This window comes from Platalea leucorodia (genome assembly GCF_965183815.1).
Source record: "Platalea leucorodia genome assembly, chromosome: 4".
Lineage (NCBI taxonomy): Eukaryota > Metazoa > Chordata > Aves > Pelecaniformes > Threskiornithidae > Platalea > Platalea leucorodia.
The window spans coordinates 5521460-5544337 of record NC_138826.1 but is presented as its reverse complement, the minus strand read 5'-3'; the positions used below and the strand labels follow the sequence as shown (position 1 = coordinate 5544337).

General features: G+C 40.3%; 2 protein-coding genes across 2 annotated transcripts; both read left to right on the top strand.

Annotated features, from left to right (window-relative positions):
• Positions 1 to 396: 396 nt before the first annotated feature.
• Positions 397 to 18474, top strand: LOC309588807 (disintegrin and metalloproteinase domain-containing protein 9-like; the record flags this gene model as incomplete). Its single annotated transcript, XM_082308488.1, has 22 exons — positions 397 to 466; positions 3188 to 3285; positions 4461 to 4537; positions 5200 to 5278; positions 6235 to 6311; positions 7903 to 8122; positions 8636 to 8701; positions 8793 to 8864; positions 9490 to 9662; positions 10152 to 10236; positions 11278 to 11399; positions 12273 to 12444; positions 13384 to 13473; positions 13980 to 14175; positions 14295 to 14400; positions 14601 to 14775; positions 15194 to 15274; positions 15883 to 15988; positions 16871 to 17003; positions 17439 to 17502; positions 17996 to 18052; positions 18400 to 18474. 22 exons carry the CDS (start codon positions 397 to 399, stop codon positions 18472 to 18474), a joined length of 2394 nt encoding a protein of 797 aa, XP_082164614.1.
• Positions 18475 to 19343: 869 nt separating this feature from the next.
• On the top strand, positions 19344 to 22849 carry PSTK (phosphoseryl-tRNA kinase; the record flags this gene model as incomplete). The annotated part of the gene is made up of 7 exons (XM_082308725.1): positions 19344 to 19445; positions 19948 to 20283; positions 20447 to 20702; positions 21093 to 21291; positions 21744 to 21819; positions 22323 to 22416; positions 22632 to 22849. The coding sequence occupies 7 exons, from the start codon at positions 19344 to 19346 to the stop codon at positions 22835 to 22837; spliced, it is 1269 nt and encodes a 422-aa protein (XP_082164851.1). The 3' UTR covers positions 22838 to 22849.
• Between the last annotated feature and the right edge of the window lie 29 nt (positions 22850 to 22878).

The window sequence follows — 22878 nt, the reverse complement described above, 5'->3', positions numbered from 1 at the left end:
TTTTACGGAGCTGACAATAGCCAGTATAAACATCCTAAACATTGTATCTGTTGGTAGCAATATTTTATGCTTCTAATCTCGTAATGATCTCACTGTGGTATCAAAGTCCTTCAGAATAAACCAGTTTGATCCCGGTGTGGGTTGGTGCTCTTTCTCCAATCAGCATTTAAGAATGTGCTGCTTTTCATTTGCCTTAAGCTGTCTAACCAGTTTTTTTGCAAGCCTAATGGATTAAATTTTACTTCCCGTTTCCTTAGCAGAGATGAAGTATCGGAGTGCTTTTTCTGTTGTTTACCTTCAGAGCAGACGGTTCTCGCTAGTCCGTGTAGAGCAGCTAAGAGCCAGGTACACAGTGTCTGCTCAAACGCTGTAGTAGTTTCTCCGGGAAATCTAGTCATGTTAAAACACAGCCTATTTTTGTTCACTTTTGGACTAACTTTAACTGGAAAACCTTTTTGGATAAAAGGTAAGCTTTCAGTTTTTGTTACATATTCAGAAATTTTCTCCAAGCCTTCTTGTACTCTCTGGTCCTGATCGTAACGACGTGCACCTTTCAAATCGAGTCACTGCTCTCTCCAGGTATTAGGCTATTAGCTGACCTGCCAGTTGAGAAAATCTTGTTCAAGAAAAAAAGTGTCTGGAAAAGATTACAGGTTGAAGCTTTTTATAGTTGAGCTCTTTGTGGTTTTTTCCTCCAGGATGTAGTAGGTACGTAAATACATCATCTTCCATACAGGACACTGGTTGTGATAACTGCAGTTACTGCCACTCTCATTGAAAGCAAAGACTGGAGAAAAAGATGTTGATCTTCAGAAATGCGAGGGAAATTCCAGCAGTTTTGTTTTACTTCTTCATTAACTCATTTCCATTTATGATTTGGCTTCAGATTTTAGATTTAGATGTAACGCCTGAAATATTTCTTAGAAAGTGATATTTTTATGGCTTGCATTAAAGATGGTTTCCTGCTTTCAGGTGTGAAAATTTAAGTTGTTAGAACTGCATTTCCACTGCTAGTTCAACATGCACTTAACTCATGAAACAGAATGGATTTTGTGATTTAGGTAATAAAATTACTGGAGACCAAGAGCACTCAGAAGTAAATACTGAGTGACGATATTCTTTGCGGACCTGTTTGCTAACAGCAACTTCTACATTTTGATTAGAATGGCAGTCTTTAATGTTAAACATATGCTACCTGCACCTAGCTTTTAAAAATCCTGATGTTATCTAATAGTGAGAGATCATCATTACACTGAGGAATCCTCCTCCTGGCTTTGAGTGGGTGATTCTGTGGCTCCTTTGCAATTATGAATTCCTTTCACAGAAACGTGGGAGGCTGAAGGTGACTTTGTGCTACTATAAATGAGAAGAAATCTCTTTGCTTCCTTGTAAAAGAAAAATTAACACTTTTGTTTTTAAAACCCATGTTATTGTTGATTCCGTAACCTGTTTAAAAGCAATGTTTGTGTCTCTGTTGACCAAGGTGAATGCTCAAACCAGACTGACGAGCAGGCGAGACAAGACAAGATGAATTCAAGTTCAGCCAATTTTTAAAAAAGCCACTGGAGATTGTTTTTGTCTTTATAAGCCTGTTTACCTGAAACCAGATACTCAGCAGAATTCTTACCTTTAGCTTCCTGCATTAGCATGATGTTCCGGAGATAATTCTGATGTAAAAGGCTACAAAGCTTTTACAAAGGTTTGGCTGTCGCGGGGACAAACAAAATACAGCGTTAGGCAATGGCAGGAGGCCGTGGGGTGAACCAAGATTACGCACGCAGCAGGTGGCAGGGCCGTATCCCGAGGACAAGGACAAGTACTCCTCATTCAGGGCCATGGGGAAAGGAATAGGAGCAAAGGGAGTGAAATGGAAGGAGGGGGCTGAAGGGGTGGTTAATTCAATCAGGGAGAGGAGAGAAGGAAGTAGAGGCATGAGGGAGAGGGAGAAGATGAGCAAGTGCAGGACCTCACGGTAGCTAGAAGGCGGTAGCACAGCAAATGGCTCTGTAACCAGTAAACAACATTCCCCGGTGTATTTAGGGACTGAATTTATTCTTCCGGAGATACAATAGTCTCCAATTCTCTGTCTAGCAAGCTCTGGATTCACCATTCAAACCAATTGTGCTCTACGTCCCCCAGCCACTCCTAGGGAGCCCTGCCGCAGGGTGACAGATCAGCACAGGCTTCCTGGCACCGACGGGGTGATTTCACAAAGCTTGAAGGAACTTAATTCTATTGGAGATGTTAGCGTCTCTTGCACAGTTGATTTTAACTGGCCAGCGACTTCAAAAATTACTGTGAGGGGACAGATGGGAGGACGGAGAAGGCAGCTGCGTAAATTTTCTGTGGTACATCAGGTTGAAAGTGTAGGTCATGGAAGAAAAAATGTTTCAAAAATGACAGGCAAAGTTAATAATCCAGGTTAGAATATGTGAGAATTAAGACTGTGTTTAAATCATTTGATAGTTTTTCTTTGTGTGCTTCAGAAGACCCCAGATTTAATCTGAAGTTACTTTTTTTAAATCAGTTTGACCATTCCTAAACTACTTCTTCATCACCATCAAAGTATGCAGTGAATACAGGAAGGGATTTTTTTTTTATTTTTCTTGTTCTTGGGATTCTCTATTACGTTACTGTTATACTGGTTGAGGGATTTTTTTTTTTTTTTTTCCAAATATAAAAAATTCATATATTGTCTATATGAAGGAATGTGAAAAATTTGAGATATTATCCCAGTTTATAATGTAAGTAACTAAGACCAAGAGTTAAAGCCAAGATTGCCAGCCAGTTTTGGACACCCTGTTTAAGAAAACTTGTGCTCAAATTTGCAGTTTTTAGCACTTTACATCGGTTGTGTTTGGGGTGGTGTAACCTTGAATACAGTCCAAACAGCGTTTCTGCAGAGAATGAGGCCACATATATTTAGTTTAAACACTCAGAAATGAAGAGTAACTTGGCCATGAATGAAAATCTTGATTTCTGCGACTTTCCCAGCATAACCCAAGAACTGTCAGGGTCGGAATAGACCACGCTGAGCATGGGCAGTCAGGTCCCGCACTGGTAAAATTACTTTCTCCATTTATGGCCTGATCAGAATGGTTTTTCCGCAATCACCACTGTGCAGATGCCAACATAATGCGTTACTTATCCTTTCTGATTCTTTAGAAATTTCAAACTTTATTTTTAGGTGTATCTTCTGAACAGACATCCAGACTTTCTACGTTAGAAATAATTATTCCTCGAAGTCTGACAGACAGGGAGAAACATCACCCATTTTTTCATGAGGTTTGTTATTCTACCTGATTTTTTTCTTCTCATGTTGCTGTTTTTCACAATATTGGCCTATATTGCACACACACACACAATGTATAGTATATATAGATTATTTTTGTAAAGAAATGTGCACTATCTCTTCAGATTCTTAAGTGTTTTCAACTAGTTTAGAGTAAATTTGTTCCCACAAAGGTCTGTGACTACCCTGTAAGTCAACGCCTTTCAAACTTCTAGTCTCTGTTAACAGAGTGGGAAGGAACAGGAAGAATATTTCCATTTCCTCCGGGTCAGGTTAGATGTTGAACTCGAACTTGAACTAACATCCGTGCTGTAGATGTTCTGTTGCTCATTGTACCCGGTCTTTGGAAAACCAGAGGATTTCAGCCATGTAGCACCCAAAGGGCTGACGCTCACTTTGTAGAAATGGCCCCCCAGAGTCACACAGGTTAAATGAATGAGTTAAAAGAGGAAGATCTGAGCCTTAATTCTTCAGTTCTGAGGTAACTTACACTTTGTTCCAGATACCGAGTTCCATTACTGAAGTAACTGTTCACGAAATAGCATTAGTCATCTTTGCGCAAACCAATTAAGGAAGGAAGAACCTGCGAGTCGTTCATCCAGCTGGCGATGATTTACATAAGGAGTGTCACGAAACACGATGTGGTGGCTGGGCAAAGAGTGCATACATGGGCTGTGCCCTTCTTGGGGAACCGAGTCTGGCCACCTTCATCCACCTTCATCTACCTCCTCTCCACTAGCGTCTGAGGACCACCTCTTCCTGACCCTATAAACTATAGCGCGGCAGTCTAGGTGGAGCTTTACTAACACTTCTTTTTTGTTCTTTTAATACCACATATTTTACATTTTCATTTTTCTGTAGACTTTATATCTTCTACATTCCCTCTACAAATCTCTTATAGCAGACATATTTAATTTCTTCTGTAGTTCGCGTACTTTTTCATTCGGTCTTCTTAGCTTAGTAGAATTTAAACTTTCCATAGGAAAGAACGGAGAGTGTGCTGCTGAGACTTTGAAAGGCTTGAGGGTTAGGCATGTGTGTTTGGTAAATCTGGTAAATACTTAAGACATACATAGTAGTTGGACTTCTCCTGTCAAAGAAAACATGGAACTGACACAACCAAGTAGAAAATCACCTAATTAAGGGATATCTTTTGTTCTGTTTTCAGGAGCATTCAGATGACAACCTTTCTTACTCAATTAAAACCAGAAATGGAACATACCTCCTAAAACTGCAGAAAAATAAGTATGTGGTAGAGTGTTCTAAGAAATCATTCCATCTTGGGATTTAGTTGCATATAGTATGCAGAGTATAAAAATACATAGAAGATTTTTATACTGAAAAAATTCAGAAGAAACCACTTCAATGGCAGTTTGTAGTAATTACAAAACTACTGTTAAATAGTGTCTCTGTTATGGTACTAGCTTGCAAATAGAAGGGAATAATATTTTTTCTAGTTGTGCGGAAATTTATTTTGATTATTTTTTTATTAGCACCACATGATAATAGGTTTCAGAAAATCCTTATGGAAATTAGAATTCAGTGTAAACTTAGTTCTTTATGAGAGGGGAAGGTTGTCAGCACTGTGAAGAAAAAATTTGTCTATTACTTGAAGAAATTTGTCTACTACTGTTTTAACTCATTCCTGAGCCTGTAATAGTCCAGGCCCTGATATAACATAGTCTGTTCAGATCCTACTCTACGGATATTTTAGTTAAAATATTTCAAAATAATTTATTTTCCAAGTAATGCAACTCATTTTTGAGGTCTTTTGTTTCATGTCCGTGGATTTTAATAATAATTTAGCACGAATGTGCTGCTAACAGAATGTAGTACTTACTAGGATTCTTGACTTATTTCTTGCTTTCTAGACTGTTAAAAGAGCAGTAGTTTATTTTTGTTTCCAGAAAGCTTGTTAGCGAAGATTTTATGCTATATACATATGGGGAAAATGGGAAACTGGAGGCAACACGATCAAAACACAAGGTATTGTACATAATAAAATTCCCCTTTTGTGCAAGAGTTTCCTCAAACCAGGGAAGCCAAGCTATATGGATTGAAGCCATACTAACAATTTGATAGAACTGTGGATGACAACAGGGATGTGTATGCATCTAAATATATTTTCAAAGCAAAAGTGAATGCACAACCATTAATTCTGAGTGTCTTCGTATCTCTATAATAGGACAGTGAAAATTGGTTACATTTTTGGCAGTGGAGGGGAAAATGCAAGTGGTGCACATAAAGTATCTACAGAAGAAAAATATATTTGCTGGGAAAGAGGCTTTTGTGAATTTTCACTTTTGTGGCATTTCTGTTTAACAGTTACCACTGATACGAAACATAAGGTTCTGTGTCTTATGAGGCAGTGGGCTGTTTGTGGTGATACAGCATCCCTGTTTTCCAAGGTGTGAAAGGAGATGCCAGGAGATTATGCCCAGACTGAATTTGAGCTACCTGATCAGGTTGCCTTTGCATAGTATGCAATTAAAGGTACAATGGCAGCATCAGAGCTCTATAGTTTTGAGGTCCGGAATCAAACAAACCTTACAAATGTAATTTCAACTTTCAACTGCATGTAAGCTCAGTGAGACTTAATTGGGTGCTTTGTGCATGGGAGAGAGATCAGCCTTTGAGAGGAGTCTCTTTAAGGACAAGATGAGCAATGTAGATGAAAAGATTTTGCTAAAAGGCAGTGATGGGTTAAACTAAAAAGCTGGTTGTTTTCTAGAACCAAGGGAGCAAATGCTATTGTAGTTACTCATGTCCAGTAGCGTAATGCTCCAAGAAGATTGGGATTACTTTTAGAATAGGGAACTGTGTAAATTTGTAACAGCCAGCCTTAATGTCATGCAAATAAAAAAGTTGGTTAGAAAATAAGTTTGCATTTGAAGGCAACAGCCTTATTTTGTCATTAATTATGTGGTTTTGTTGCATTTCAGACACACTGTTATTATCATGGCACTGTTGAAGGAATTGCTGACTCAATGCTTGCTCTTAGCACATGCAATGGCCTCAGGTATCACCTCTTGCTTTTTACTTCAGAATAATTCATGTGCAGTACCAAAGTAAAACAGTAAAAAAACCAGTTGCTATTCATCATACAGCTGGAGCGAGAACACCATCCTATCTTGCAATTTTTTTATATTTTGCCTTTTGATGAAGCTGAAACTCTTTAGAGGTTTTACATCTTCCCTCAACTACCACTTTTTTCCCCTTTTCCAAAATTCCTTCACAGAAAAAGATACCATGAGAGAGAGCATAATCCAAACATAGACAGAACATGGGCATGAACTGAGGCCTCTATGACTTGATGCGAATGTCTTGACCAGAGCTACCTCTCTAGAAGAAACGCTGATGAAGCTTTTGCTAAACTTAACACACGCCTGTGAACATTCTGTCTTATGAATGGCATGTTTCAAAAGAAAATCCATTTCTGTGGAAAAAGTTTTGACCAAATTTGAAACATTTTTTTATGTTTCGAATACAAGAAAATCATGTTTATTTGAGAAACGTAAAGGGGCCAGATTAATGCATAAAAGATGGTGGCGTTCTCCCCACAGAATCAGCCCATGTGAGTTGGCAAAATGAGATGGCATGCACAGCAAATTGTACAGATATTCATAATCTGCTTAGAGTGTGTCCATGCTCCCCTGTGTTCACTGAGCTCGGCTCTTCAGCTGGGCTTTGGATATACTTGTTGGTTGTAGTAACCTTGTTCAGTCTGATTTTTTTTTTCACAAGCAGGAAGAGGCAAATGGGATAAAGTTCACCCACATAGCTTTTGTGTGTAGTATCACAGTGCGATGCCACGCACAATGAATAGTGAAATTTCCTGGCATTCCTTTAAATGAAGCATAAAATGGTCAACATACTGGTATTTCAGGTAACGCTGGATCTCACTAAGCAGAACAGATATTTCATTTTGGCTGTTCTGCAACCTAACACAGATTCAAATCCTTTGGTTACCTTTCACTCACATTTTTGAGGCTCTTCTTTCACAAGATATTAACTAGAGAATTCTTGTTCTAAATATAGTTCTGAGATTCTGGAGAATAAGATAATGGCTTCTGAAAGATTCTGGTACAGCAAATGGGCACGTACCCGGTGTTTCTGAGCCATGGACAAACGCAAAATCTTTATACTTAGCTGCACTCAGCAGTGCAATACTGCTGTTGCCCTCATAAACACCCTGGTGATTGCTTTTAGCCTCTCTTTCTGTCTTAGAAGATATCTTTTTCTAAAACGCTAGATTACTTTAGCTGCATGGGGCTAGGAGTGAGACTAGAGATAAGGACTAAAAGAGACCCTTTGCATCAGCTCTGTACCCACAATCCAGACCCATTTAGTAACAATTTGGCTGTCCCGCTAACTGATTCAAGGAACCCACGCTTGTGTACGATCAAGTATTTTAAGTAAGTCCTGTTTTGTCCTTTGAGATCCTGTTGGGCATTTGAACTTACCCCCTATATTAAGGTAATTTAAGATAATAATTTATTTCAACATAGTGGTATGAACAGTTTTTAAGTATGCAGCTGTCATTCACTGACCTAGTCATAACCACGAGGGAAAAATTGTGGCATAATTTTTCATTCTTTTATGATTATTAGAGGTATTCTCTACATTGGTGGCAAATGGTATGGAATGGAGCCGCTCAACACATCCAGCGCATTTGAACACGTGTTTTACCAGTTAGAAGATACGCAGGGTATCCCCTTCCAATGTGGAGTGCTGAATGGCAGCCTTCATCACGAGAAGATGTTCGTGAAGCAGTCTGTGAAATATGAGTTTTTATCAAACAGTACTTCTAGCAGGGAAAAGCTTTTGAGGGTAAATACCTTTCTGTTTTTCTCTTGAGTCCAAGCCTTCTCCTCAGTCTGTTCCAGCAGCCAAGGGTCTCCAGAGCTCTTGCTTTGGCATGCTGTCATTGCAGGTGGGTTTGGTCTGGCAGGCCACTTCCTTGTTGCCTTCATTTTCATGGCCCCCAGACTGGTGGGAGTACTGCTAAGGAAATCCTGAAAGAGAAGAACAGCACAATGGGCATTTAATATAGCGTGAAGCCATCTTTTAGCAGAAGAGCAGAGCTCTGCCCAAGACAGTTGTGGGTATGATGTGAAAGGCATGAAGCTGCCATTCAGCTTATGCATCCCAGTGTCTGAGCAGAAGTGAATTACTGACATACAGATATTTTTGTGGAAATCTAAGGCAAATTGATAGGCCACATTAAAAAAACGCATCATTGCTTCATAAATCCATGAAATGAAAATCATGAGAAAGATAAGTAAAAAAAGACCTTGAACTCATTAGTCATTATGTTAACTTATTGTGCTTTCTAATTTGCAGAAGAAGCGAGCTGTGCTGCCACAGAAAAGCTATGTGGAATTATTTGTGGTTGTGGATAACAACAGGGTAATGATTTCATCTAATGCTGCAGACATTTTATTACATTTTATTAAAACATTAAATTTTTTCTCTGATATTCTCATATGGTATGTTACAGTTTTTGCTGAAGAAATCGGATTCTGCTGCGGTGCAAAAGGAAACGGTTGAGCTGATTAATTACGTTGATGGGGTAGGTCAGATAAGTTGCTGAGATTCAGTAGTTTCTACTTGATCATAGTTTTCAAAAGAATAGCTAATGCAGTAAATCTGAACGATTATATTCTGAAACTGTACTTGGAAGTTATACAGCAATTTGTAACACATTTAAGGCACCTCATGAATGTATGCACAAGTCTTATAGAGGTGTAGACAGAGAGAGAGATGCGAGATGTTTTTAAACCACTTCTCTGTGCTCCCAGACTTTGGCTGCTCCAGGAATGTGAGGCCTCCAGTAGGTTTTACATTTCCAGGAAGAGTATTTCTCATGTGTGTAGTTCTTTTTTATTAAGCAAACTGTCAGTGCTGTGAGCAATTCCGTAAGCTCTCTGATCATCTGTTCCCAATTTCTCCTCAAGACAATTAGCTAAGGAAATGAATGAACGTGGTCCTTCCAGCTTCGCCAACTGTCAACAGTAGACTGCCTTCAGTCATATATTCTTTCCTCACATCAAACATTAATTATTCAAAGAAACTAAAGTTATGTCTCAGTCATTATGTTCAGCTTAATGTTTACAGTAGCAGTGATGTAATCTTTCATAATTCAGTTGACACAGACTGATGGACAGTAATTATCTTTTTTTTTTTTTTTTTTTCAGATGTATAGAGCATTAAATATCCAGATTGTTTTGGTTGGATTAGAGATATGGACAGATACAAACCACATATCTGTAATGGATGGTTCAGCTGGAGATGTACTGAGTAGATTTGTTTCTTGGAGACAGAAAGATCTTCTTAAACGAGCACGAAATGATGTTAGCCATCTCATAATGTAAGTGTTCCTTCAGTGTTAAAACTGCCAGTGTTGTTAATGTATATGATTTTGGGGTTGTGTATGAATGAAAATGTAACTAGAGTAAAATTCACTCAACTTCCAAACTGTTTTAACCTGGAAAAATGTGAAGAAAGTGTAATGAATTCTTTACAGATAATCAGCTCCAGGTGACTCTGCTTGAGCAGGGGGGTTGGACCAGATGACCTCCAGAGGTCACTTCCAGCCTCGACCATTCTGTGATTCTGTGAACTCAGAAGCACTGACACAGCAGATTTAGGTGACTGGTCATTATTTTCAAGTTCTGTTATTCGGATGTTCGTTATGTATTACAGTGAAACGCTGATATGATGGTAAATTTCTTCTTGACTTTAAGAAGACCAACTCTTGACTTGCCGTATTTGTTTCAGACTTATCAGTGTCTTTTAGTAGAAATTATGAACTTTCAGCCCCTCTTTCAACAACACCTTCAAACTGTTTTTGTTGCAGAGGGAGAAGCTCTTACGGTGGATCCATTGGAATGGCTTTTGTAGGTACCGTCTGCTCACAAGTCCAGGGAGGGTCCATCAGCACTGTAAGTACGCAATGTTGTGCTTATTGGAAGAAACTAGCACAGAAACTGCTAAAATATCATAGATATGCTGCTAGTGAGACCAAGAGGTACCTGAACAATTGAAGGCTTTCCCCTGTGCGTTTACAGAACCCAGAGTTGTAGCTACTGCTATTGCCAGACATTGCTTCCACAGAGGTACCTTCCAGAACATCCTAAATAAATAATGCGCAATTTGTTGACCTATTTGGTCAAGTCACTCAGGTCTTGGAATGGTACAGTTTCTTTCATGGGATTTCTGATGTAAAGACTTGTGCACACTTTTATACTTATATTTAAAAAAAAAAAAGTGTTGTCCAATTTCTTTCTTCATTACATTCCAGTCCATTTGGCTGATTTAGTCCTGAAATAATTTTTTATCACCTTTTTGTAATTCAGCTAGCTCAAGGCTGTATAAGAAAAGCCCATTCTTGTACCGTTAAGGTTCATAACCACAGTGTTTTGGGGATGGAAATGCAGCTACAAAATAATGTGTATTTTTTGATTCTTTACATGGATAGACAGTGAACATAATGCACTCTATTCTAAAGTGTCAGGAATTCTCCACAATGAGGCTGTAAACCAGCAAGAATTTTAAATTGGCAAAATTAGCCAGAAACTAGTTTTTTCTCCTTCACCCTTGGGGCAGCACCACTATCTCGAGAGGTTCCTGTCCTTACAACGTGGGTGCCACAACATCATGGACAATCTTAGAGGCAGATTTTGTTCTTTAACAATCTTTGTCTTTTTGTCTTTGAAGACTCCACTGAAATCAGTGTCATGACTGATTAACTGTGTCATTATTCAGAATATGATCCTAACAGAAGAAATAGGAAGAGCGGCAGGATCTGGCCCTGCTGAAAAAGCAGTGACAAATTGTCTGGTCTTGCTGCTTTCGCTTTGCAATACAATTTAGTATTCTGTCTTCATAGCCTCCGAGAGACTTGCGGCTTGAATAAATCCTTAGGTAGAAACTTAGCAATGTCTTTAGTTTTATATTTTTTTAACACTGATTCTTTTTACTAGTTGAATCATAACAATGTGTTACGTCATGCTACCGTAGTTGCACATGAATTGGGGCATAATCTCGGAATGAAACATGACGATAAAAGGTGTCCTGCATCCTATATTATGCACAGCACAGACAAGTAAGATTTCCCGTTCTTTTATTTTAATAATTGTTATTTACCTGCAGTGACTATGCCTTATAAGCTGTGAAACTCCCATGAATCTTGAAGAACTTTTGTGAATGGGGAGTTGTTTGAAAAGTTTAACCACAGAGGTGAATTCACTGACTTAGGTCCTGACATCATTTTAATTTATTTGAAATGTTACCTGTCTTCCAATCCAGTCATTATTTATTTGTAGCATTCCTAAAAACTTATTTGGATTTTCTTAATTGTTTTTTTTTTAATGATAGTATGTTGCTTTTTTTTTTTTTTTTTACCCTGCTTTACATATATTCGCTGAGTTTGTGCAAACATGCATCCTTCACACAGATTCTCTTAACAGTTAATTTAAACAAAAATTATCAGCCTAGATTTCTTTCAGTTCATTTGTTCTTCGGCTTCCCCTTAAGATCATATTATTTTATCTACCCACATTTGTATTAATAAATCAGGGTAATTGAACACTGGAAGAAACTACTATAAGAAGCTGCATTTCTGAGTTCTTAGGGACTCCAAGTTAAGGAGAATGTCTTTCTGCAAATTATTTTTTAATCAAGCATTTTTAGACTCAGTACAGACAAGGAATTGCTGAAGCCTGTTTCATATAGGATACCAGGATGGATAATCTGATGATCTCTTCTGAAAGTACTTGCATTTATGTTATATATAGTGTTTTTAACTTCTAGTACAGTACGCTAGTGCAAAATAAAGTAAAAATTAAGTATCTCATGATCTCCTAACGCTATGAAACATGGTATTTATTATAGATTGAGAATATTTTAAGGGCTTGAGTTGTATTTTTTCCTGTAAGCAAAATATTTATAATAAAAAAAATAATATTATGTTTTCCAGTGGATCCAGGAATTTCAGCACCTGCAGTGCTGATGATTTTGAGAACCTTATTCTAAATGGAGGTGGCAACTGTCTTAGAAATCCTCCCAAAACAAGTAATGTTTACAAGGAACCTGTCTGTGGTAATAATGTGGTCGATAACAATGAAGAATGTGACTGTGGCAAACCGCAGGTAATGAATGAAATTCAACTGGATACTTGCGGTGTGGTGTGGTGTGGTGTGTTATATTTGGTGTAAACACTGGCCTTTCGGTATACCTAATTTGCATTAATGTCTGAGGAGTTTTCCTTGTAAATTTACATTTTTGCACGCAATATGAAGACAAATTTTAGAAAAAGCCTAAAATCATACTTTGATCTTGATATGAACTCAGTTAAGGGCTACTGGACTTCACAGAACTTTGAGCCAATGCCTAAGAAAGAAGAGCATTTCAGTGCAGAGTATGTGGAAACGCCATTGGTTTTTGTGCTGGTTTTAGCAACATGAATATTTCTGTTACATAAAAGAGACTACTCACCTGCAGAGCACTTACAGGTTTCCTAACTGTAACCCTTAAACTTCACCCACAACAAAATTACTTTTGTTGGTCAAATTTGCATTGTCAAAATGTCCCTCAAATAAGGGGATCTATTGACTCATTCTTTAGAAAATAAAGGTGTCTCAAAAAAGACACCAAGAAATTGAAAGGCTGTCAGGAAACTCAGGTTCCATCGTATAGGCCGCCTTCTACATCGTGAAAAGATACCAACCTTTCTCTACATCATACTGCTAGTGTAGTGGAAAAATAAGATGAGAGGAGGGGTGATAAGAAGTGTTATTTAAAAAACAAAGCATTCTGCTTCTTTTAGTGTCCATTTAAAGTGTAAACCTATCCTATACCCCTGTGCCACAGCACATCAAAACAGATGTCTTTCTGATGACTTCTGGTAAAAAAATACAGCCAAACTGTATGCTGGTTTCTGTTAGAGCAGAAGGCTGTCGACCTCAGAAGATGCAAGAGACACGGTGTATTTAGTCGGGTTTGTCTGTGCACTTGGTCTGAAGAAGTACTTTCCTAGCTATGTAGCAAGGAGAAAACATTGTGTCCCCGTGCCCATGGTTGTTTTTCAGGAATGTACTAACCCTTGCTGTGATGCTGCAACCTGCAGACTCACACCTGGATCGCAATGCGCTCAAGGACTTTGCTGCAAAAACTGCAAGGTAGGCTATGTTTTATTAAGCTAAATACTATTTACTAGTATTTTTTAATGTTTGAAAAGAGCTATCATAGTACTCTTGACAAATCTTCACGTTATCAAACCACATGCACCAGCAGAGAGCATGCAAGCAGAGAATTTGTGTCTAACAACTCTTGGCCAGTAGCTTAGAAATGGAATGTCACCTCTATGTCATCCCTCGTAGGAGGCAGGAGCAATCAAGGGACTCAGTAGTAGTGATCTCCATTATGCAAGACCAAGTTTCTGCTTTTTAATTTGTACTTGTGTGCACATTTGTACAATCTACCCAAGTCCTCTGCAGGCTCAGCTCATAACCTTTATAGCTACACCATATGAAACTGAGGGAAGTTTTGGATATTCGTTAGATAATAATCTGAAAAACTATTTTGTCTTCCTTAAAATCACAAAAGGTTCCCAGCTGCATTGTTTCATGTTAGAACTTCCGCTATTGCAGAATAAAAGTAGGGTGGCGTTCCTCTCTGGTTCTAGTTTAAAGTGGCAGGAACAGAGTGCAGATCAAAAACGGATTTCTGTGATCTACCCGAATACTGCAATGGAAGCAATGCCTACTGTCCCGACGACGTTTATATCATGAATGGTTACCCATGCGACAACATGAAGGCATATTGCTACTATGGAGTATGCCAGAGTTTTGATTCACAATGTGAATCTATATATGGAAAAGGTAAGTTTATAATTTAATGTAAAAAGACTTGTTGCCTCCTAAGAGACATTTCCAAGTTTTCTTTTTCATATTTTTAAGACAGTGTAGTGGTTTACTAAGATTCACTATTTTTTGTACAGGGGCACGAAAAGCACCTGATGTGTGCTTTGAAAAAGCGAATATTAAAGGAGATAGGTTTGGAAACTGCGGAATGACAGGTGGAGCGTACAAGAAATGTCCTGTTCAGTAAGTCACCAGCAAATAAAAGCTAACCCTAAAATCTTCAATGTAAAAAATATATTCTGTTACAAACTCTTAGAGCATGAGATTTAGAAGAATATTTTCTTGAAATGCAAGCTAAAAAGTTTGACTGGATGGTGTATTTGCACTGATACTTGCTTTTTTTTGTGTTCACCTTGTCTCTGAGTGTCATTCATTCAATACAGGCATAGTCTGTGCGGCAAGCTCCAGTGCACATCTGTTAGTCTTCAAAACCTTCCTGCTTGGAGTGTTGTCAATAACGCATCTGGGGTTTTATGCTGGTCTTCTGACTTTGACTTGGGATCAGATGTCCCTGATCCTGCTCAAGTTCATGACGGAACAGCCTGTGGAGAAAAGAAGGTAAAATGAACCACAGCAGCATTACAGAATATATTCCACCTGCTGGAAACTTCTTAACTTTCAAAAGCATTACATAGCTCTCTTATTTGTATGCCATAATATAATAAAAAAATCTGCTTTTTGAGATATATACACATACAAACAATTAATTAGCCTTTCAAAAACTGGGATGCTACAAATCAGTGAACTACATTATCAGTTACTCCAATTACTCCACCAACATGCATCCACAGACTTAAGAAAATCTGAGACAAATACAGCTATAAAATTGTGAAGTACTGAATGTTCTACAGCCCTTTTTCTTGACATTTAAGTAAAAGCTGTAGACTTGTAAACATATACATTTATACAGTATATTTATAAAAGCATGGGATTTTTTGAAGTTTCGTGTTTGAAAGACTTTAATTACTTTTTCCAGGCCTGTCTAGGTTTTGAATGTGTTAATGCAAGTCATCTGGGCTACAGCTGTGATGTAAAGCAGAAGTGTAACGATAATGGGGTGAGTAGATGGTGTTTTCATGCCCTGTTTCTAGAAGACAGAGATAGGTGCAAAATCCCTGCATAAAAGCAATAACCAGCCAGATGGCTTTGTTTTTTTCTGATCTGTATTAAAAGTTAAGTCCACTTTTTTATCTGTAATTCACGTTGCCAGTATACTGGAAACCTCTGAGCACTAACATTGAGAGATATTTCTTCTGAATTTCCCTAGGGAATTTGCTAATATTACTGAGCTGTTGAATTGTAAAAGGAAAATATTCCTTTGAGGAGGACAGCCTAGTGATTCCTGATTTATATATGTCTCTGTGAAAAATCTAAATGGAGTCCAAGGGTTGTAAAACTGAGAAGTTCTTTGGACTGTAATCTATTGCAGGCAAATAACAAACCAAAGGTTAACTTCTACAGAGGATTAACTTCTGGTGTCAGTATCACTCAGCGTTTTGGGATGTTATGGAGGGGGAGAGCTTGTTCCCAAGCAATACTAAGCAATATTTCTTGTTTCCACGTGCAATTCTTAATGTGTAACTCCAAATATATACTGGAGGTTGAAAGTGGCCGCTTGCAGAAAGGCGTTGTTCGTGTGACTAATCCCTGTTGCATGGGGTGCAGGTGTGTAACAACAACGGGAACTGCCACTGCAATTCTGGATGGGCGCCGCCGCACTGTAACCGGCCAGGCTACGGCGGCAGCGTTGACAGTGGTCCAGCTCACATAGGTAAGATACTGAAACTGGCCTTCCTTCTGCCCCCCGTGTCTGACAAAATAATCTACTAATAACAGGGTTTTTTCAGTCTCTCTTCACCTGTTTTTTTTCTACTGCATGGGACACTTAATCATGGACTGACTTGAAGAACAAACATTATTATCTGATGTGTAGGTTTGCAGACATCAAGGAAGTTGGTCCAAGGGAGAATTTGACCTCTATTTTGTCTGAGATAAAAAGCAATACATTAGTTGCTTAGAATTACTGTTACATTTTTTTTAAATAGTTAGATATTTAGATATTTACTTAGGTATTTAAAACAGAGTTCTGACAAAATGGATGTCATAGAGGAAGGCTATAGCTTGAGAATGAAACCAGCAGCCTTTATATATGGAAAGGGTCTCACAGAAATGAGAGGGGTTAAGGAGGTGCACGCAGCAAGCAGTGGTTGGCTCGCGTAAGAGCCATGAAATTCTGCAAAGGGAAAATGGAGCAGATTTTGCTGGCCTTCACACTGAGAGACCATGCAAATGGTTTGTATTTATTCATAGCTTAGGAAGACAAAGAAGACATGCAGATCAATTGTGGGTAAGCAAATACAAAATGAATTTGGCTGCTTTAGAATTCTTAAAAAAAATATAGGGCAAAGGAAAAAGGCTGCCTGTCATACAACAGGGGGTGGGTAAAGCAGAAAGAACGTGTGATAACATAAGGCCAATCCTACTTTTCTGATCATAGCATTTTATAAATTTCAGTGGAGTTACTAGTTTTAATCTATAATAATTTGAAGATTGTAGTTTTTACAACAGAAAGGTGTTCTTAGCAGAAAGAAATGCTTTAATATAAGGTTAAACGAGATTACTATCTTACATGATTTCAATTCTTTTTCTCTAGATACATCACTTCGGGATGGTCTACTTATTTTTTTCCTCCTTGTGTTGCCAATAGTAATCCTTACTGTATTAGCGGTAATTAAGCGCGATGCAATAAAAAGAAAGTTTTGCAGGAAAAGTAGAAGACCACACAGGTATTTCACTTACTATAATGTGTATTTCAACACTTGAGAGCATGCTCCAGATTAATTTAGCAAGCCAGTTAGATGCTTTATCTATACAAAGAATTCTATACCTCCCAAAAGAAAAGACTTCCCTGCTAGTAGTAGTGGTAGGGAGTTTAATAGCCAGTACCCTGCTATGAGGTAGTTTAATCCAGATACTCCAGCTGTCGGTTCTCAAGCAGTTTTCCCCAAAATACATTGCACTTTCCTAATTGTTATTGATAATCGTATTGCATGGACACAGGGGCACAGCGCATTGAAATTATTTGCCAAGGGCAGAAAGGGGTGGAGTCAGAAACAGAATCCAGATCTCTGAGCTGCAGCCTCGTCCCTTGAAAAACACCGCATCCCTGAAGGCAGTTAAACCCAATGGGGATTTGCCTGATGACGTGGTTTTTATTTCAGGGATAACAACGTGCAGCAACCAAAGCAAAATAACAGACCAAGTCATAACCCAAGAAATAACCAGGTAAGGTAGATGCATACTTGCATTATTTCATGTTGAGCAATCCAAACGATACAGTGCCTTTTCTCTAATATAGTTACTGATGACTTTGTGGCTTTTTGACACATTGAAACCATCTGAATTCCCAAGTATTTAAAACAATTTATAATGTGTCAGACAGGATTTCTGTTTGGGTAAGTACGAGCTTTATTGCCTGCCCTGTCAACTCAGGCTGTGAATAGTATGGGATGGAACAGGCCGCTACTTAGCGGAGCAGCCAAAGACTGAACTCTGAATTCTGCGGCCAAATACCACAGAAGATGCTTAGCCAGGCTGTGGGTCTAGTTCTGATAAAAAAAAATAAAAATTATCAAAACAAAATGTTGCAGGAGAATATGAAGAACATCACAGGAAATGAAAATTAGTTCTAAAATACCACTACATTAATACTGAATAATAGCCACACTTTGAAATCCGTGGTTTCTGTTAACTTGATTTTCTGCGACATCTTTTCCAGCCTGCCACATCGAGTCCCGATCTTTTTAAGGTACCGGATTTCCCTGGTCCAAGGTCTGTAGTATTTAAAACCTTCTTCACTTCATGTTTGCTATGTTTACGTTGCTGTATCATTGTAAGTGAAGTTCCTAATGTCTCACATCCTGCTTAGGAGGATTTTTCATGCAGCATCATGTGAGATAAAATAGATTAAATGCTTGAAGGAGAAATGCTGTTTTTCTGCTTGTATAGAAAGCAGCATAATGGGACGTGTAAATGCTACTAGGGAGAGGGAGGGGCAGAGAGAGTTAAATATATGTATCAATGCTAGCAACTGTTTAAAAATGTTAAAGAACCAGTTTAGAAATACCGGTTGTCTCAAGTCATAAAATACCTCATGAAGTGTGTTTTCCACACTTCAGGCAGCCAGTACAAGCCCAGTTTCCTGCAGTTCCTTCCGGACCCCAACGACCCACAGTCCCACCTAGACCAGCTGTCTGAAAAGTTGCTTGGGAGCCCTCAACCGATTCCGACAAGTAACTGGTCTGAAAAAAAGTAAAGATTGCAACCCTCCAGTCCTCTCCTTGTGCAGCCAAAACACCTTCCGAAAGCACACACCTCTGGAAAAGACTTGATGCTAAGAGGCACTGAACACAGATTTTGTAATATCCCCTTATTTTGCTAATTGCTGCTGGCTGTATTTGTGCCTCTTCTACCTCACCTCGGTTTTTTTTTTTTAAATCAGAAGCTTGAAGTTCAATTCTTGTTAGATTAAATCTATAACAGCATCAGAGAACAGGACTCTTCTGAAGTGTAGCCTTACTTGCAGGCCAAAGAGAAGTGAATTCAGTTATTTACAGACATAATTTATTCACCTCTACTCCTACGCTGCTGTGAAAATGAGAATGTAGATTGACCTCTTGGGAAGTCTGGAGCCCGTCTACCTCCTGGTGCGTCCTCTCGGCAGCGTGCCGCCGGGGACCCCCCGCACGCCAGCCTTGCCGACAGTTCCTGTGCCTTGCTCTGAGCCTTGTCTCAGGTCCAACCGTATCAAAGCTGGGATCCGGATCCCACCTCTCAACACTTAGTAGCTGCGTTACTTTCCCGTTCAGGTAGTTTATAAAAGTCACCTCATACAGGGACACTAGCAATGGAAAGAAACTCTGTAGATAATGTATCCGAGTCTAAAAGAAACAAGCCATCTCTGTTGTTATAGAAAACGTGGTATATCAGGAGATATACTATACAACTGAACAGTGTTTTAATGTTGAGATTTTTGCTAGAAACTGATTCTACTACAAAAGAAACAGATAACTTGCATCATTCTAAATGTGACAATTAGAAAACGGTACCGATTTAAAAGAACGTGTATGATGTTACATAGTTTGTCAAAACGGCAGCTAGTGGAAAAGCAGCTGCTACGCCAAGAAAAGCCCACGGGCAAGAACAAAGCTGTGGATACCGATCGACCGGTACGTCGGAGAGTACATCACACACTGGCCCTCTTCACATGCAAACTTTGGGAATATGAACTAGCAAAAAGAGTTGAATAAACGATGGAATCACCTCGCCAAGAAAATATTTCTAATCCCTTAGATGGTCATTTCAGAAAAGAGCTGGACAAAAGAACCCAAAATATACTGCACCGGCAAGGAGCGTCTCCTGAGGAACTGTTGTCTGTCTTAATTCCTTAGAATCTGAAATTGTTATTATCAGTTAAATGTTCCTGTCATTTAGACCTTATTAACAAGCATATTACAATAATACAATTTAACATAGATCATCAGTGTCGGCACACTTTGTAGCATCTTGATTTTATGACCCTCAGAAGAACCCGCCGCTGGGCCCGCCGGGGCTCGCTCGGCCGTCCGACGTTTCTGGGTTCGCTAAGGTGTGTTACTGAATTTATTACCAAAAGAAAACGGAGTAGAACGGGGCGTTTCAGGCACCGGGCCGGACTCCCGCCGCTGACAGGACGGCAGCTCCGCGCCCCGCCCGCCGCCACGGCCCCGCGCATGCGCAGAGCAGCGGCGGCAGCGGCCGGAGCGGCGGGCGGGCGGGCTCCCGGCGGCGCTGGCGGCGGCGGCGGCGGAGGAGCAGCAGGGCGGCGGCGGGCGCGCCCGGGTGGGGCTGTGCGTGCTGTGCGGGCTGCCGGCGGCCGGCAAGTCCACCCTGGCCCGCGCCCTGCGCCGCCGCCTGCCCCGGCGCCCGGGCTGGGCCTGCGCCCTCCTCAGCTACGACGAGCTCATCCCGCCGGAGGCCTTCCTCCCGCGCGAGCCGGGGGCGGGGCCGGCGGGGCCGTCGCCATTGGTCAGTGCGGCTTCTCCCCCTGCCGCTCATTGGGCAGCCGAGGCGCGGCGCTCAGCGGCGCGGCGCCTCCCTCCGGCGGGGCCTCCCCGCGGCCGCGGGCGGGAGCCGGGGCGGGGCGGGCTGGGGGCGCGGGCGCTCACCCCTCCGCTGCCTTCCTCCGCAGCTGCCCCGCTGGAAACGGAGCCGGCGAGAGCTGCTGCAGTGCCTGGAGCGCTTCCTGCGGGCCCTGCTCACCGGCGAGCCGCTGGCCGCCGCCGCCCCGCAGCCGGCCTGGGGGCGGTTCCTGGCCTGCTGCCGCGGGCAGGGGCTGCTCTCCTCGGCGGGACGTCCCGCCGCGCCCGGGCCGCTCTACCTCATCTTGGATGACAACTTTTATTATCAGAGCATGAGACACGAGGTGTACCGGCTGGCTCGCAAATGTAAATACTCTTTGCTCCTACGCGTAAGAACGTTTTCGGCTTCGTAGGAAATTCAGTTTTCCTTAACTGCCTTGAAGTACTCTTGTGGAACATCTGTTACTCTTAATTGCTAGATTCCTGCTGTACAGTAACCACCAACTTAACTTTATTGCTGTATTATTAAAAGTTGCTAGGTCACTTAAAGCCTTTCTTATGTATGTTGATCTCAGAAATTACTACTTGAGCAGCCTTGAAGGTAAAATTGGTTGTATTCTTAGATTGGTATTCTTTTCAGGCTCAGAACTAGTGTAGAAGTTACTCATTCATGTAAAGCCTCTCTCGTGCATGTTGCTCTCAGAAATTATTACCTCAACAGTTTAAAGGTAAAATTGTCTGTTAATGTTCTTTTAGATTCCCTGAGCTTCTGCCAGTTGTTTTTAGAGTGTCCACTCGAATGCTGCTTGCAGAGAAATCGTCTCCGAAGCCATCCGTTACCTGACGAGACAATATGTTTAATGGCAGGAAAAATAGAAATGCCAGATCTCAAGAAAAATGCTTGGGAACGGAACAGCCTCATTCTGAAAAGTTTTGATTGCACGCCAGAGGATAAGTATGCTACTGTATTGACGCTAGGGTTTTCAATAAGTACTGTTTTCATAAACGGGCAAGTAGAAGCTTTTGACTGTATGTAAACAGCACGTAAAAAGTATTCCACGTGGTGATTTTAGGAAGCTTGTAACACACGATATGTGCCGGTTGTTGGGAACTCACCGCCATCATTCTTTGCAGAGTTAGCATCAAACCTAACTGCACTTTTAAACTGTTGTTGAAAATTCATGTAAATTATCTGAAATAATAAGACTGGAAATAATTGGCTGTAGTTTTAGTTGTAATTGGTTTTCATCTAACTTGCTGTATAAAGATTAGTTCATTGATTACCTCATAAATTTAACTGCAAACTTGCTTTTTTTTCTGTGATGAGGTGTCATTACAAAATGAAAGAAAAATCCTCAGTGAAACTTGTTTGATTAATGTGGTTTACTCTTTTGTTTGTTTCCCTAGTGAGCAGATAATTAGTTTGCTGGCCACTGCTTTGGAAAATCCAGTGAAGCAAAACGAGGAGAACACTGAACAAAAGGTAGCGCTGCTTGTCTTTGCAGTCACAGCTCTTTCAGCCGATGGTGAATGAGTTAAGTTATTCCTGAACTGGATTCAGAACACCTGTGATGACAGAAATTGAGAAATAGCTAGCGCATTTCTTGATTGCAAAAGCATACGTAGAAAAGTTAATCCTATTTGAAATGGGTACTTCTGTCACCTTATTAAGTTAAACCACTGAACTGCCTTTATGAATGCTGTTACATGTTCTACAGTAGTAAAAAGAATGGCTTTTGGAGCTCTCACATCGCACTGAGGAAAATCATGTTCGCTTCCTAATGTCGCAGACGCCTGCCTCTGGCAGGCACGCAGGCACACATACCTGCCTCCGAATCCAAAGGAGCAGGTCCGTGCTGCGCCAGCCACTGAGCTGCTGCTACCGTGTTCCTTGTTTTCAAAGCGTACTTCAAAAGGTGATGGCAGTCTAAATCAAATTTAACGTGTTTGCACGTGTTCTCCCTTTCTGTTGGTCACCCTGGACAGGAAGCAGATCGAGCAATCTGTGCAGCTAGTGCTGTCCATCAGGCCGATCAGATGTGCAGACGCATCATCTCCCAGACAATGAAGGATGCAAAAGGTACGCGTAGCGTGTTCCCGGTGCTAGCCTGCAACGTAACACTAAACCCGTGCAATTCCCTCGGGGCAAATTGTTAAGGAATCCCAACCCTGCAGGTGTGACTGAGGCAACCTCCTTCAGAAGGCTGGTCAAAGCTGTTAGTAGAATGCGAGTCAAAGTCTGTAAATTTTGTCTTTAAACATGAAGTTAAAAGTTGAGCTTTAATTTTCTTTTAGATAAAAATGTACTCCCGACTGAGATGAAGAGCCTGGCAGAAGAACTCAACAAACTCAAAGCAGAATTTTTGGAAGACTTGCGGCAAGGAAATAATTTGGAAAACCAAATTTGCGTACAAAATCAATATTCTGACCCTGCTACAAGTGTCATTTCTTCATTCCAACATGAGGCAACCAATGTAGTTAATAAATATATTTTAAAATAATGACATAGAGAATGTTGGTGTTTTTTAAGAGTCCAGGGTGT